This window comes from Marmota monax, unplaced genomic scaffold (genome assembly GCF_021218885.2).
Source record: "Marmota monax isolate L192 unplaced genomic scaffold, Marmota_monax_Labrador192_F-V1.1 WCK01_AAM20220418_F8-fsc00149, whole genome shotgun sequence".
Taxonomy (NCBI): Eukaryota; Metazoa; Chordata; class Mammalia; order Rodentia; family Sciuridae; genus Marmota; species Marmota monax.
The window spans coordinates 4,287,953-4,302,836 of NW_026693170.1; the positions used below are offsets into that span (position 1 = coordinate 4,287,953).

At 46.9% G+C, this 14,884-nt stretch overlaps 1 protein-coding gene across 1 annotated transcript; it reads left to right on the forward strand.

Annotated features, from left to right (window-relative positions):
- Positions 1–558: 558 nt before the first annotated feature.
- LOC124100285 (cytochrome P450 2B1) lies at positions 559–14,681 on the forward strand. Its single transcript, XM_046455775.2, has 9 exons — positions 559–769; positions 1,797–1,959; positions 2,105–2,254; positions 3,734–3,894; positions 6,766–6,942; positions 7,391–7,532; positions 8,871–9,058; positions 10,697–10,838; positions 13,933–14,681. The coding sequence occupies exons 1-9, from the start codon at positions 599–601 to the stop codon at positions 14,112–14,114; spliced, it is 1,476 nt and encodes a 491-aa protein (XP_046311731.1). The 5' UTR covers positions 559–598; the 3' UTR covers positions 14,115–14,681.
- Positions 14,682–14,884: the final 203 nt, after the last annotated feature.

The following is a 14,884-nucleotide window of genomic DNA, read 5'->3' on the forward strand; positions in this document are numbered from 1 at the left end:
TTGTGATGTGAGATGGTGCTGCAGCCAGGGGATGAGAGGAGGCGAGGTGAAGGACATAGAAATTGTGATGTAAGCTCAGGCTACTGATGAGCTGATGATGTGCAGGTTGTCACAGCACAGAAATGCACACCAGCACCCTCACGAAGAAAATGTCCCTTCACGTGTAGGAAACATCCCTTGGCATATCAAAAGCACACCAACACTCACACGGTGGCAAGTAGGCATGGACAAGTGCAGGCCAGTATAAACCAGCAGACAAATCTTGTGGACAGCTACACGCTCAACCACACACAACTACAGAAGAAAAGATGCAACACACACACACACAGGCACACACCAGCAAGCCCCCACCCCATGCATTGTGTTATCACTTTCCCAGATTCCCTGCCAACATCTAGGGAGGGGGCGGGTTGCGGGATCAAGCAAGCAGGAAATGTGAGCACTCAGCACCTCTCTGCTACCTTCACACTATGGACAGTTGGACAGTGATGGGAGGGAGGCGGGGAGCAGATGGGGTTGCATAACTGGGTGGGGAGGAGGCTCAGGATAAAAGGTCCAGCTGAGGCTGCAGCTGGTGGACGGCGGTCAGACCAGGACCATGGAGCTCAGTGTCCTCCTGTTCCTTGCTCTGCTCACAGGCCTCTTCCTTCTGCTGGTCAGGGGTCGCCCAAAGGCCCGAGGCCGCCTCCCACCAGGCCCCCGTCCTCTGCCTTTCTTGGGGAACCTTCTGCAGCTACAGAGAGGAGGCTTGCTCAATTCCTTCCTGAGGGTGAGACAGATGGACGGGGCCCTGAGGCGGGCTGGTTGCTGCCTCTGTACTTGGGGATCCCTCAGCAGGAAGAGCAAGGCCTCCTTCCAGCTCAGGGGTTGGGTGGACGGCTGGTGTGTGAAGGGCCTGAGCCTGAATCTTGATGGAGAGTGGTCAGATGGCCAGAGGCATCCCTGCTCAGCTGGAGCTGTGCGAGGGGCGCTGTCCTCGAGGGGGCGGGTGGCCGTGCAGAGGTGTGTGGATGTGAGCTGCGGTGCAGACCTTTGCTGTCCTCCGTCACCCTCGGCTGTGACCTTGGGTGCCTGCCTATCCCTGGAAGAGAGGAACAGGGTGGCACCAGTCCAGGGCATATTATTTCTGCCAACAAGAGGGAGCAGAGCCTGGCCTGAGTCAGGGCTGGGACAGACGCAATATATTCCTCCAGGTTTATCAGTAATCTAGAGATGATTTAAAGTATATTGGAGGATGAACACTTATTATATGTAAATACTACACCATTTTAAGTACTTAATTTTAGCATTCGAGGGGTTTTGGTATTCCAGGGATGTCGTGGGCCAGTTCATGTGGATGCCAAGGAGTGACTGTACTGCCCAGCCGTCTCCCAAGTGGCTGATACGATGGCTTTTACCATTTCATGAGCAAGGCTAGAAGGCCATCACTGTCCCTTCACATCTGCCAAGTGGGTGGGTCAGAGTCATCCTCTCAGGAAATGGTCAAGAGGCAGAAAGCAGTTGGGTCACAGGAGATTCTTTGAGAGGCGCAGGAGATGTGGCCAGACTCAAGGGCACAGGCAGGATGGCATTAAAATACTGAAGCATGTGGATTCTTAGGGCCCAACCAATCAGAGTGGCTTGCCCGGACTGTGCATTGACCCCTTAGTGGCTGGGTCCTGAGAAGGGAGCTGGCGGCTGAGGGAGGAGGGTCTTGTGGGAGACACCTCTGGACCAATCTGCATCTTAGCATTTCATGGTTAACAACGGAGGTGTGCACGGACTAACATCAACCCTGGTGTGGATGTGCTTGGCAGCTTCGAGAGAAATATGGGGATGTGTTCACGGTGTACCTGGGACCAAAGCCCGTGGTCATGCTGTGTGGGACAGAGGCCATACGGGAGGCCCTGGTGGACCAAGCTGAGGATTTCTCTGGTCGGGGAACACTGGCCATCATTGAGCCAATCTTCCAGGGATACGGTGAGGACCTAGAAGTCCCTGGGATGGGGTGGGATGGAAGATGGGACCTGGGAAAGGGGAGTCTGAGAAGGGAGGACAAGGGGTGGGGACAGAGCCAGACTCCTTCCAACTTCCTCTGCAACCCATGCCTCTCCTACACCCCCAGGTGTGACCTTTGCCAATGGAGAACGTTGGAAAACCCTTCGGAGATTCTCTCTGGCCACCATGAGGGACTTTGGGATGGGAAAGCGGAGCACTGAGGAACGGATTCAGGAGGAGGCTCAGTGTCTGGTGGAGGAGCTGAGGAAATCCAAGGGTGAGGCCCAGGGATGCACAGGAAAGAAAGACAGTGGAACAGAGAGGGATGTGGGGTGCACAGCAACAGAAAGACAGAGAGGTACATGTGGGCAGAGAAAGAAGGGCAGAGACAGAGATAAAGAAACAGAGAGATGGGAATGGAGATGGAGATGGCAAGTGAGAAACCAAGAAAGTTAGGGAAAGAGATGTGAAGTTTTTAGCTTCCAAGACAGACTGAGTGATTAGCTTGCCATTCAATTGTGTTCAGGGAAATCAATTTATGGATTGATCGTGTGTGTCAAAGTCAAAAATAGGACATGTAAAAGAAAGCAAAGAGAAGCAACAGATTGGCAGACATGGAAAATAATGAACTGTGTTTTTCTTTCCTTGGGTGATGTGCCAGCAAGCAAAGAGGCAGGGGCTGTGTTCTGCTCTGGGGCAGCCCCAGGACACTTCTGGTGATTTTAGATTCTTCCTAATGTGGCATGTAGGTGGCAGGCCCTTTATCAGCACGTCCACCTCATTTATACCAGGCCTTCATCTTCACTCTTAGCAACACTTCTCAGGAGACTCTGAGACATCTATGTGGAGCCAGGAAGGAGTGACAGGGACAGAGAGACTGATAAGAAGGACAGAGGAACAGAGCGACAGAGACAGGGAAGGAGACGGAGACAGTGATGGAAAAAAAGAAAGAGAAAAATGAGAGAGAGAGAGAGAGAGAGAGAGAGAGAGAGAGAGGAGGAAGAGAATGAGAGAGGTAAAAAGAAAGGAAGACAATTGGAGATAGAAAATTAGAGGGACAGACAGGCAAACCTCAAAGAAAGGTCTGCAGAGGAATGAGCAAAAGCAGGTGAGATCCAGAGACAGGGGTTGCACTCACCTGAGGTTCCTGGGCTCCCAGCCCCCTCCCTCCCAGCCTCAGGGACCAGGACTGCACCTGCCAAGCACAGGCTTCAGCGAGCAAATGAAGAATGATTCAAACAAGACCAGAGAGTCCTCGGGATGGAGCGAAGATACTACCTGGGTGTGGGAGTGAGGGGTGCAGCCATCGGGGCTTCTGAATCTGCACAAGGCATCGATGGAGCTCTGCTTTGCAGCCCTGCCCCAAAGACTTGACTCTAGGAGGTCACACAGTCAGAGGTGGGGTCCAGAAGAGAGGCAGGGGAGTGGCCAACAGCACTGGCTCTGTCTCTGGGTCTGAATGCTGCCCTCAGGAAGGAGAAGCTGTGCAACCTTCCATTACTCGACCTGTCTGACCAACTGTAAAGTGGGAGGTAATAATAGAAGAGCATCTTCCTTACAAAGTTTTGGTAAAAACTGATTGAAAGAAATGTGAGTTCTAAGAGTAGGGCCTGACAGTCTGTGCCAGCGCAAGCTGTTACAATTATTCTTTTTCTTTTGGAGCAGCGGTGGACAGTCACAGAGAGATGGGGCAGCAGCCAGATTGTCCCCAGGCTCTGGAGTCTGTGACCTGTGACCTGCCGCCTTCTCCTCCTAGGGGCCCTCCTGGACCCCACCTTCCTCTTCCAGTCCATCACGGCCAACATCATCTGCTCCATCGTCTTTGGAGAACGCTTCGACTATAAAGACCGAGAGTTCCTGCGGCTGCTGGACATGTTCTACCAGTCATTCGCGCTAATCAGCTCCTTCTCCAGCCAGGTCAGTGGCAGGAGGAGAAGAGGACGAGGGGGACATTCAGGGAGGTGGGAAAGGATGGTCAGTTCTGGGGGCAAAGAAATGCATGTAGGGACGAAGAAGGACAGAGACCACATGGAGAGAAAGGGATGTTGACTCCTGGAGGGGAAGAGGGGGAAGGGAGTAGGAAGGTTGAAAGAAAGGAAGGGAGGGAAGGGAGGGAGAAACACAGGGTCAGAAAGACTAAGAAAACTAGGGCGTGGCTGTTCCCGGACAGGCTCAATTGATATGGTCGAAGTGATCATTTACTCAAAGCTCTCTCCAGGTTCAATGCAGTCCCCATCAAAAGGCCAGGTGTTTTAATCAGTGTTTTTTTTTTTTTTTTTTTTGCTGCTCACTAAAGTATCTGACCAGAAGAATTGTAGAGGAGGAAAAGTTTATTTAAGGGCTCAGGGTTTCAGAGGTCTCAATCCATAGACAGCAGGCTCCATCGCTCAGGGCTCCAGATGAGACAAGAGCCACAAGGCAGGAGAGTGTGGCAGAGGGAAAGAGATCACATGGCGATCAGAGAGCAGAGAAAGAGACTCCACTCTCCAGATACAAATATATACCCAGATACCTTGTCCACTTCCTCCAGCCACACCCACCTGCCTCCAGCCACACCCCACCTGCCTCCCGTGACCATTCAGTTAATCCCACCAGGGATTAATTCACTGATTAGGTTAAGGCCATAACCCAATAATTTCTCCTCCAAACTTTCTTGTATTGTCTTACACGTGAACTTCTAGGGGACACCACATCTAAACCAGAACACCAGGTGATATTCTCTGCAGAACTAGGAAAAACAGGTCTAGAATTCATTTGGAAGAATAAAAGACCCAGAATAGCCAAAGCAATAATGAGTTAGAAGAGCCACAGTGGAGGCATCACAATATCTGGTCTCAAATCATACTGCAGAGACAGAAATGAAACAGCATGGTCTTGGCCTTCCAACACTCACCAAGACCAGTGGAACAGAATGAAAGGCACGAGACAAATCCACACAGACACAGTCACCTGATCCTTCACAAAGGTGACAAAAATATATGTTGGAGAAATTTAACAGATGGTGCTAAGAAAACTGGGTATCTATATGTAGAACATTGAAACTGGATCCCTATCTTTAGCACACAAAAATCAACTCAAAGTGGATCAAAGACCTAGGAATTAGAGAGGTAACTTTGCAACTGCTAGAAGAAAACATAGGGGCAGAAATCCAACATATTGGCACAGGCACCAACTTCCTTAACAAGATCCCTAAAGCTCAAGAAAGGAAGCCAAAAATCAGTAAGTGGGATGCCACCATATTAAAAAGTTTCTGCACAGCAAAGGACATTAAAGAGCATAAGAGAAGGCCTACAGAATGGGAGAAAATCCCTGCCAGGTACTCCTCTGACAGAAGAAAATACCCAGAATATATAAAAAACTAAAAAACAATATCATCAAAATAACCAAATTGATTAATGGGCAAAAGATCTAAATAAACATTTTTTTTCAAAAGAAGAAATAAAAATGGCCAACAAATACATGAAAGAATGTTCAACATCCACAGCAATCAGGGAAATGCAAATGAAAACTACACTGAGATTTCATTTCACTCTAGTCATAATGGCAATCATCAAGAATACAAATAATAATAATTTCTGGTGAGGATGTGGGGAAATAGGTACACTCATATATTTTTGGTGGGAATGAAAATTAGTACAATCACTTTGGAAAGCAGTATAGAGATTCCTCAAAAGATTAGAAATAGAACCACCACATGAACTAGATATCCCACTCCTTGGTATGTATCCAAAAGATCTAAAATCAGAATACTATAGTGATATATGAATACTAATGTTAATAGATGTGCAATTCACAATAGTCATATTATGGATCTAGCCTAGGTGCCAATCAACAGACTAAGATAAAGAAAATGTGGTATACATAATGGAGTTCTACTCAGCTATAAATAAGAATAAAATTATGCCATTTGCAAGTAAATGGATGGATGGGAGAAATTAAGTAACATAAGCCAGATTCAGAAAGTTATGGATTGAATTTTTTTCTTGGATGTAGAAGCCAAAGGGCAGGGGAGAATAGATATTAAAAATGAGGGTGTCTCTCAAGAAACAGAAGAAAGAACTGGGTGTGGTGGTGCACACCTATAATCTCAGTATCTCAAGAGGCTAAGGCAGGAGTATTGTGAGTTGAAAGCCAGCCTCAGCAACTTATCCAGGCTGAGTCACTTAGCAATTCAGTGAGACCCTGTCTCTCCCTGGTTAAGTGCCCCTGGGTTCAATCCCCAGTACCAAAAGAGTAGAGGAACAAGATTGGGAGGTATGGAGAAGGGGAGGATTGGGGAAGTACTGGGGGCTGAATAATGTTATGTCGGTGTACAAATATCATACAAGGATTCATGTATATATAAATCATGATGTACTAATTAAGATAATAGTAGAACCAACAGAAAAAGGATGGGCAGAGTGGATGGGGAGGGAAGGGAAGAGAAAGGGAAGGTACTGGGGATTGAAACTGATCAAATTAGAGTATGTGCATGTATGAATATGGCATAGTGATTTGCACTGTTATGTACAATTACAAGGTGCCAAAAATATTTTTAAAAACCAAAAAGGAAAAGAAAAAAGCAAATGAGGGCTTGGGAGAAAGAATAGAGGAAAAAAGAGAAGACAAAGAGAGCGGGGATAGAGATTGATTCTGATGAGGGGTGGAGGAGGGAGAGGGTGAAGAAGAGAAGGGGGGGAGGGGAAAGACAGAGGTTCCCCACAGAGGCGTTGGGCCCTGCATGGCTGCCCTCCACGTGACTTGCTAGCTAGGCCCCTGGAACTCCTCAGTGCCCCTTCCTTCTTGCAGGTGTTTGAGTTCTTCTCCGACGTCCTGAAGCACTTTCCCGGCACCCACAGGCAAGTCTACGAGAACCTGCAGGAGGTCCTCACCTTCATCGGCCACAGTGTGGAGAAGCACCGAGCAACCCTGGACCCCAGCGCCCCCAGAGACTTCATCGACGCCTACCTGCTCCGCATGGACAAAGTGAGGCCTGGGGCGGGGAGGTGGGGGAAAGAGGGAGGTTGGAGGAAGGAGTAGGCAGGGGGGAGGGGCGGGAAGGACGGAGGAGGGGGAGGAGCTGGGGGGGGAGAGGAAGACCAGGGAAAGGAGGAGGGGGACGGACATGAGAGGGAGAGGGGAAGGGGCGCTGGGTGATGGGGACACACAAGGACCAAAAGAAACAGGAGAAAAGACCCTTAGAGGCAGGAAGGGACTGGGGACAAAAACCAGAAACAAGCCAAAGAGACGGAGAGAGAGAGAGACACCAAGCCAGGCAGAGCCATGAGGAGGAGAGAGACTCGGGGTTGGCCCTGCTGAGACCCAGGGACCCCGGGGGAGACCCAGAGACAGAGGGAGGGGCCTGGGGGGCAGGCGAGTCCCCAGTGGGCTCCAGGCCCTGACCTGCCCTCCCTCTCCACACCTCTGGGCCCAGGAGAAGTCCAACCTGCAGAGCGAGTTCCACCACAAGAACCTCGCCCTTACCTTGCTGTCCCTCTTCTTCGCGGGCACCGAGACCACCAGCACCACTCTGCGCTATGGCTTCCTGCTCATGCTCAAGTACCCTCACGTGGCAGGTGGGCCCGGGAGAGCGCGTGGGGAGGGTCCTCTGATCCCCTTCTGGGCTGCAGTCCTCCATGGATGAGGCTCAGTGTCTGGTGGAGGAGCTGAGGAAATCCAAGGGTGAGGCCCAAGGATGCACAGGAAAGAAAGACAGTGGACCAGAGAGGGATGTTTCAGGAGCTGGGCAGGCTCAGGAGGTCTCCTGCTGAGTCAATGCTGTTGGTGATTGGGTCAATGACAAATCTGTCAATCTATTCTTCCAGTGCTTTTCCCATCCAGCTGTCCATCTTTTATTGATTAATCCACTTGTATATTCACTGATCAGTTCATTTATAATTCATTCACGGACAGTTTCATTCATTTATTTGGATTAATTCATTCATGAGTTGATGCTATTCACAAGAAGAGTTGAATGGACTGTTGGTCACTGATGACTTGGCTCATTCATTCATTCACACGACACCCACCCATTTTTTATTAACTGGGTTTCATTCCTTAAACCTTTTATCAACCATCTTCTTATTCATCCCACATCCAGCCACCCATCCATCCATCCATTCCCTCACTTATCCACTTAATGATGATTCATTTATCATCTCTCATTTATCATTCCCTTCATTTATTCCTTTGTTTTATCAGACATTCACTAATTTCTCCATTCACATGGACATGGCCCCATAAATCCAACATTTATGTGATTGGTAAATAAAGCAATGAACCCAATGAATTGATAATTGATAATCGTTTCTTAATTGATTCTTTATTCCATCCATCTATCAGTTGATAAGCCGAATACACAATCCGTTCATTTGTTTGCTCATTTCGTTAATTATCAATCTTTTCATTCAAGAATTGATCTGTTTGACTGATTTATGCAATCATTTCTTTATCCACTTGCTCATAGATTAATCCATTGATCTATTCCACTGTGATTTTCCTGAGGATTGAGTGCAGTGTTCACCTGTAATGAACACACATGCACACAATTATTGGATCATTTTCTGTTCATCTTTGAGGGTGAGGTTTTGACAGGTTCTTAATATGGAGTTATTAACCTAAAATTCCTTGTGAAGTTGTGGTGAATGTGGGGTGTGGGTGTGCATGTGTGCTTGTGTGCATGCTGTGTGCCTGCAGGGTTTCTGTGCATATAGGAGACAGTTCATTAGATTCATTGAATTTGAAAGGGTTAGAATTCTAATTCTTCCTCTCATCACCCCAGCTGATTGCTCTGAAGTATATCAATGATGTAAGCTTTTGCCCTAGGATTTTCTTGGCTCACTGACCCACTGAAACAGTGTCGCTGGTGAAATGCTTATGTGAAAAGAGGCTCATGCTTCCCCTCTTTGGTGCAGAAAGGGTCCAAAAGGAGATTAAGCAGGTGATTGGCTCACACCGCCCACCAGCCCTTGATGACCGCACCAAGATGCCTTACACGGAGGCCGTCATCCATGAGATTCAGAGATTCGCAGACCTCGTTCCCGTTGGTGTGCCTCACATAGTCACCAAGGACACTTATTTTCGAGGGTTCATCATCCCCAAGGTGAGAGCAGCGGGCTCCATGACTCTGTGTGGGCGTGCTCTGTTCTTTTAGCCCACAATCTCAACCCCTTGTGGGCTTCTGTGAACGTCTAGAGCGTTCGGGTCCCTGGGTAAGGGTCACGAAATAACCGGGACACAGGGGATGCAGAGCCAAGGCAGCAATCGCAACTGCATGCTGAAGTTTATTTGCAAGTTCCTTTTATACACTTCTTCTAACAAAGCAAGCAATTCTTCAATAACACTTTACCCACATTGTCCAAATATCATGCCTCAGCGGATACACAGAGCTAGATTCAAATTGTTCCTGTTTGTTTGATAAGTACCCTCCTAAAGTTCTTTGTAGACATTATCTACTCCTCTGAGGATGCATTTGTTTCTTCAGAATGTACTGTTCCCAGGATAAGTATGCAGGAAGCTTCTTCCTCTTGGCCAAACCATGCAGAACTTGTGACTTGTGATAAGGGGAAGAGAACTTTTCCTCCTCCTAGCTGAGGTTTGCCTCAGCTGACCTAAATCACAGCCACAGCTCTTGCAAAATGTCAGGCCTGAGGGAGCTAAACTCTGCACACTTAAACCCCAACAGGCTTCTTCATAGGGCCTCCTTGTTTCCATTTTTGTTTTGTGCTATCAATTTGTTAATTGTGTGTGAGAGCTAGGGAATGGCAATATTTAGAAAATGTTTTTACTACTGCATTATAGTTATACATAACAGTGGGGCTCATGATGACATGATCACTCACACATTGAGTATAATTTGGTATAACTTGGTCACATGGTGATTCCATTGCCCTTTGCTTCCTTTTAACCTCTCCTCTTCCCTCCTCAGTTTCAATTCCTATACTCTACTGGTCTTCCTTATGTTTATTTATTGTTGTTGTTCTTTTTTTTACTTTGGTGCTTTATATATATATATATATATATATATATATATATATATATATATATATATATATATATATATAAAGGTGCAATTCAGTGTGGTATATTTGTGTACGTGCATAGCATAATTTTGTCAATCTGATTCTGCAGTTCCTCCCTTTTCAGTTCCTCCTCCCTTCCCTTCAATCTCCTTCCTCTCTCCACTGATCTGCTCTCTGTGTTCATGGGACATGCCCCCCCACTTATTTTCCTTCCTCTGCTCTAGCTTCTGCATATGAGAGAAAACATTCAACCCTTAACTTTCTGTTTCTGGCTTATTTCACTTAGCATGAATGTTCTCCAGTTGCATCCATTTACCAGCAAATCACACAATTTCATTATTATTTATGCTAAATAAAACTTTATTGTGTATATATAAGATATTTTATTTATCCATTCATTTATTGATGAGCATCTGGGTTGGTTCCATAACATGGCTAGTGTGAATTATGCTGCTGTAAGCATTGATGCACCTGTGTCACTATAGCATGCTGATTTTAGTTCTGTTGAATAAATACCAAAGAGTGGGATAACTTGGTCACATGGTGATTCCATTCCTAGTCTTTTGAGGAATCTCCATATTGCTTTCCAAAATGGTTGTAGTTTTCAGTCCCACCACAATATATGAGCATACTTTCCTCCCACATCCTGGCCAGCATTTATTATTACTTGTATTCTTGATAAAATGGCAGTGTCTCTTGATCTTTTAACCTTTCCTCAGAACACTGAAGTGTACCCCATCCTGAGCTCTGCTCTCCATGACCCGCATTACTTTGAAGAACCAGACACCTTCAACCCTGACCACTTTCTGGATGCCAACGGGGCACTGAAGAAGAACGAAGCTTTTATCCCCTTCTCGGCAGGTAGGCTGGACCTGGGATCCCTTTGCAGACACCAGGGGCAGGTCCCATCTGCTCCTTGAGACACACAATGATAGGTCTTTGTTTTGTGAGGGCTCAGCATATTCCAGTTGCTTTACCTGTACTGTCCCATTGCATCTTCACTACCACCCTGCCAGGAGACTTGAGAAGTGACATTATGTCCCAAGGCTCGCCTTGATGAGCAGGACCTTGGGCAAATGTTGGGAAATCTCTAGACCTGAACAAAGTCACCTTCTTTAAAAAATGGAGCAACAACTAAAAACTAATGCAGCACTGGGTCCAGGGGACAAAAAATAATGCATCAAACAAACCACATAAAGACACAGATCCTACCCCAGGAAACTTGTAGTTCAGCAGCTGAGATAGACATTCATCAACCAGTCCCCAATAATCATCCAATTAAATGATTTAATGCCCCTCCTGAGCTAAGAACTTCCAGACACAAAGTATACACTAACAGGGTCAAGTAATATCATTAATCAGGTATTGGAAGCACAAAATAGGAAATACTAATTTTGGTGGGTAGGTGAGGAAAAGCTCACCTGAGAAACTCGTTTTCAGGCAGAGGCCTGGTGGGTGAGTGTTGATCAGCTACTGAGAAAGAAGGTTCCAGGTGGAGGCAACAGCAGGGCAGAGCCAGGTGGCCCATGAGAGCAATTGTAAGAAGTGCTAGGTGTAGATTAGGAAAGGGGCTGAGGGTGAAGAGCTCAGATGGGTGGAGCCTCGGGGGCTGGAGAGGAGTTTGCTTTGATGCCTGAGCACTGGGGCTGGGGAAAGTCTTGTACACACTTGTCCCTATTCCCACTCTCCACTGTGGCTTGGTAAAAGAAAATTTTAGACAAATTTTGTAGAATTAATTTTAGCTAAGTAACACTTCATGAATTGACCACATCCTGCAGTGGTGAAGATTTAGAGAGTTCCACCCAGCTGCATGGGCAGGTAGTGTTGTAAACAGAAAAAGGAACCAAATAGCAGAAACAGGTGGGTTAGTCTGGCTCCCTGTGGCTGCCTTGGACAGATCTGAGCAGTTTGCAGCCTGCAATTGGCTGAAGTGCAGTGCTGGGATTGGCTGAACCTTGCTTACTTGTTCCAGGAATGTGCTCTCATGTTCCGTTGCCCTTTGGTTAATATGAAATTAGGGTGCAGTTTACTCAGTGGGGTTTAGATTAAACTATTTAACTTGAAAGCTCCACCCAAGGAAAACTCAACATCTAGGTTCCTCGTCTTTGGGGAGGAAGGAAGGCCCCAGAAACAAGTTCCTAATTATGAGTTTCATCAGTGACTTCAGTGGCCCAGACTCTGGCTCAGCCCCCAGTTCTGTAGAATGTGGTCTTCAGGGTCCTCGTTCTGTCTTCAGTGAGAGCAGGGAACACGTGAGATGGTGGGTGAAGGTCAGTTCCCCATTCAGTAGCCCCGGGCTAAGTTTAGGGAGAGGCAGAGACTTAGAGGAGTAAGGACTGAAACAGAGCTAAGCAACGGAGAAGTGATGGGGACTAGACAGAGAGAGGGACAGAGACAGGGAGATAGACAGTCTGTTAGAGACAGAGAGTGAACCTGAGACCACAGAGAAAGGAGAGAGAGAGAGAAGTAGAAACAAAAAGGAGAGAAAGAGTAGCAGCAGTGGGAGGAGAAGAAGGCGGGGCAGTAGAGGAAGAAGAAGGAGAGAGACCCAATAAGAGACAGAAAAAAGAGACAGAAGTAGAGAGGTATATTTAGAGGGAGATGAAAAATATGATAGGGACATAGGTATAAATAGATGAGAGAGGTAGAATAGGCAAGGAATTTAGATGGAAGAAAGTGAAAAGAGAAGAAAATATAAAAATGAACATAGAACAGTGCGTGTCATGTGTATTTAATGACAAGAATAGACTTTGCCTGAACAGAAAGAGGCACTGAGCCAAAGAATGTGAGCATCAAGGAGATATCAGAAGGTGTCCAAACAGAAAGACAGTTCTAGGAATGGGGAGGGTGTGCCAGAACAGGCCTTAGCTTGTTCTGGAAAAATCTGGGTCACCGAACCAGTTTCAGTAGAACCTGCCCAGAGATCCGCCCTGAGTACTTCCAAGGTCCCATCTCCTGACATCTGGAAATGCCAAAAGAACACAGACCCCTTGCCAGATGCATCCAAGCAGGCACAACTTTGCAGCAACTTGAAAGGTGAGGTGGATGCCTGGAATCCTGCCCTCCACTGGGCCTTCCCAGGGCGTTCAGATTGCAGATGAGGAAGGACTGAAGTACCTGGAGGCGCTCTGTGTCCCTGCCTGACTTTTCAGGCTGTCTCTGTCCTCCATCCTCTCTAAGCCTGTGGTCTGGAAATAAGAGGGGTTTCTCCAAACCCCTCTGAGTATCCATCTGAGGGAACCCATAGAAAACCAGCTCATGGGCATTGTTCCCATTGACAACTTCATGAATAATTTTTGGGGGAGAATTTTTGAAGCTGGTGAATTTCAGGTTGAAACTAGAAGAAAACCAGAGACAGACATATAGTATAGTGTGTATATATAGTGACCTGGCAGTAGGTCCTTCTGCAGTTCTGCTCCCAGGACACAGCTCATGCTGAATAACACAGAGTGCCAGAAACACACACACACACACACACACACACACACACACACACTTACTGGTTCTTAGATCCAGACATAGCAATAACTACACCTGTAGGATTCCTAATGCAAGCCAGGTGTTAGTCTAGGAGTTTCTACAAATTCCATCTTTACCTTTAGTCATCCTGCCAGTGCCTGATAAGTACTATGCTCCTCGTGAGAAAAGAAGAACATTAAAAATGTCAAGTCAGAAGTATACACACACATACCTACACACTGACACACCCAAACATAAGTGGGTTCTTATCTCCTATGAGGCCACTGAACCCTTTGAACATCAAACAATAGCTATAAACTCTCTCCTATAACAATCAACATGAAGATCCACCAGCTGAAGATTGGGACATTTATCCTGGTTAAAGATCAAGCCTGTGAAAATCCGTAGCAGTGCACAGGTGCCTGGGCTTTGGGGTATGGCAGGCAAAGCATGTGCCCTGGCCCCGAGCCCACATGGTGATCCTCTGTGCCCACAGGGAAGCGCATCTGTCTTGGTGAAGGCATCGCTCGCAACGAACTGTTCCTCTTCTTCACCACCATCCTCCAGAACTTCTCTGTGGCCAGCCCCGTGGCTCCCCAGGACATCGACCTCACTCCCCGGGAGAGTGGTGTGGGCAGAGTGCCCCCAACATACCAGATCTGCTTCCTGCCCCACTGAATGGGCTGAGGGAAAAGGGCCAAAGGATCCAGGGTCATTGTTTCTACCCTGTAGGGAATGACCGCGATGGCCTCCACATTTTCCTGTGTCTGAGAGACCTGCTGTGGACCAGCATCTTCCCTGTCCTTGTCTGCATCAACATGGGAAGGTCCTTTGTGTAGTCCTACTTCCTTCCATCATGCTGTAGCTTTTCCCAGGCTCTCAGGTGTACTCCTTTCCCCTATTCATAGAATTTCAAAAGTCAGAACCAACCTTGAAGGTAATCAAGCCCCTTTATAGGTGAATATATAGTAACGGGGGACAAACGAGGAAACTTGGCAGTAGGTCCTTCTGCAGTTTTGCCTCCCAGGACACAATTTGTGCTGAATAAATTCTCCCTTGCTCAGGATAAATACAGTCCCATTTATCCACTCCTTGTGTTCCATCATCTGTGCTGAAGGGCTTCACATATGACCAGTCTCTCTCTTTCTGTCATCTCTCTCTTGTTTTGGCAATAGGGAATGAATTCGGGGACTGCCGCAGTCTGGCTGGGCACAAAATCACATGAATAAAAAAAATTCGGATCCATTTTTTCATGAGCGCTCCTCATATAAGATCTATGGACATACGCACATATAGACATACAACACAAAACAGAAGTGTGCACACATGACATACAACACATAAGACAATAGTAAATGCCTTGTAGCTTTACCTAGGTGAAATCTCCATTGCAATGTTTAAAAACTCCACAGTCAAAAAATAAAACTGATCAGAAAAACATTAACCTA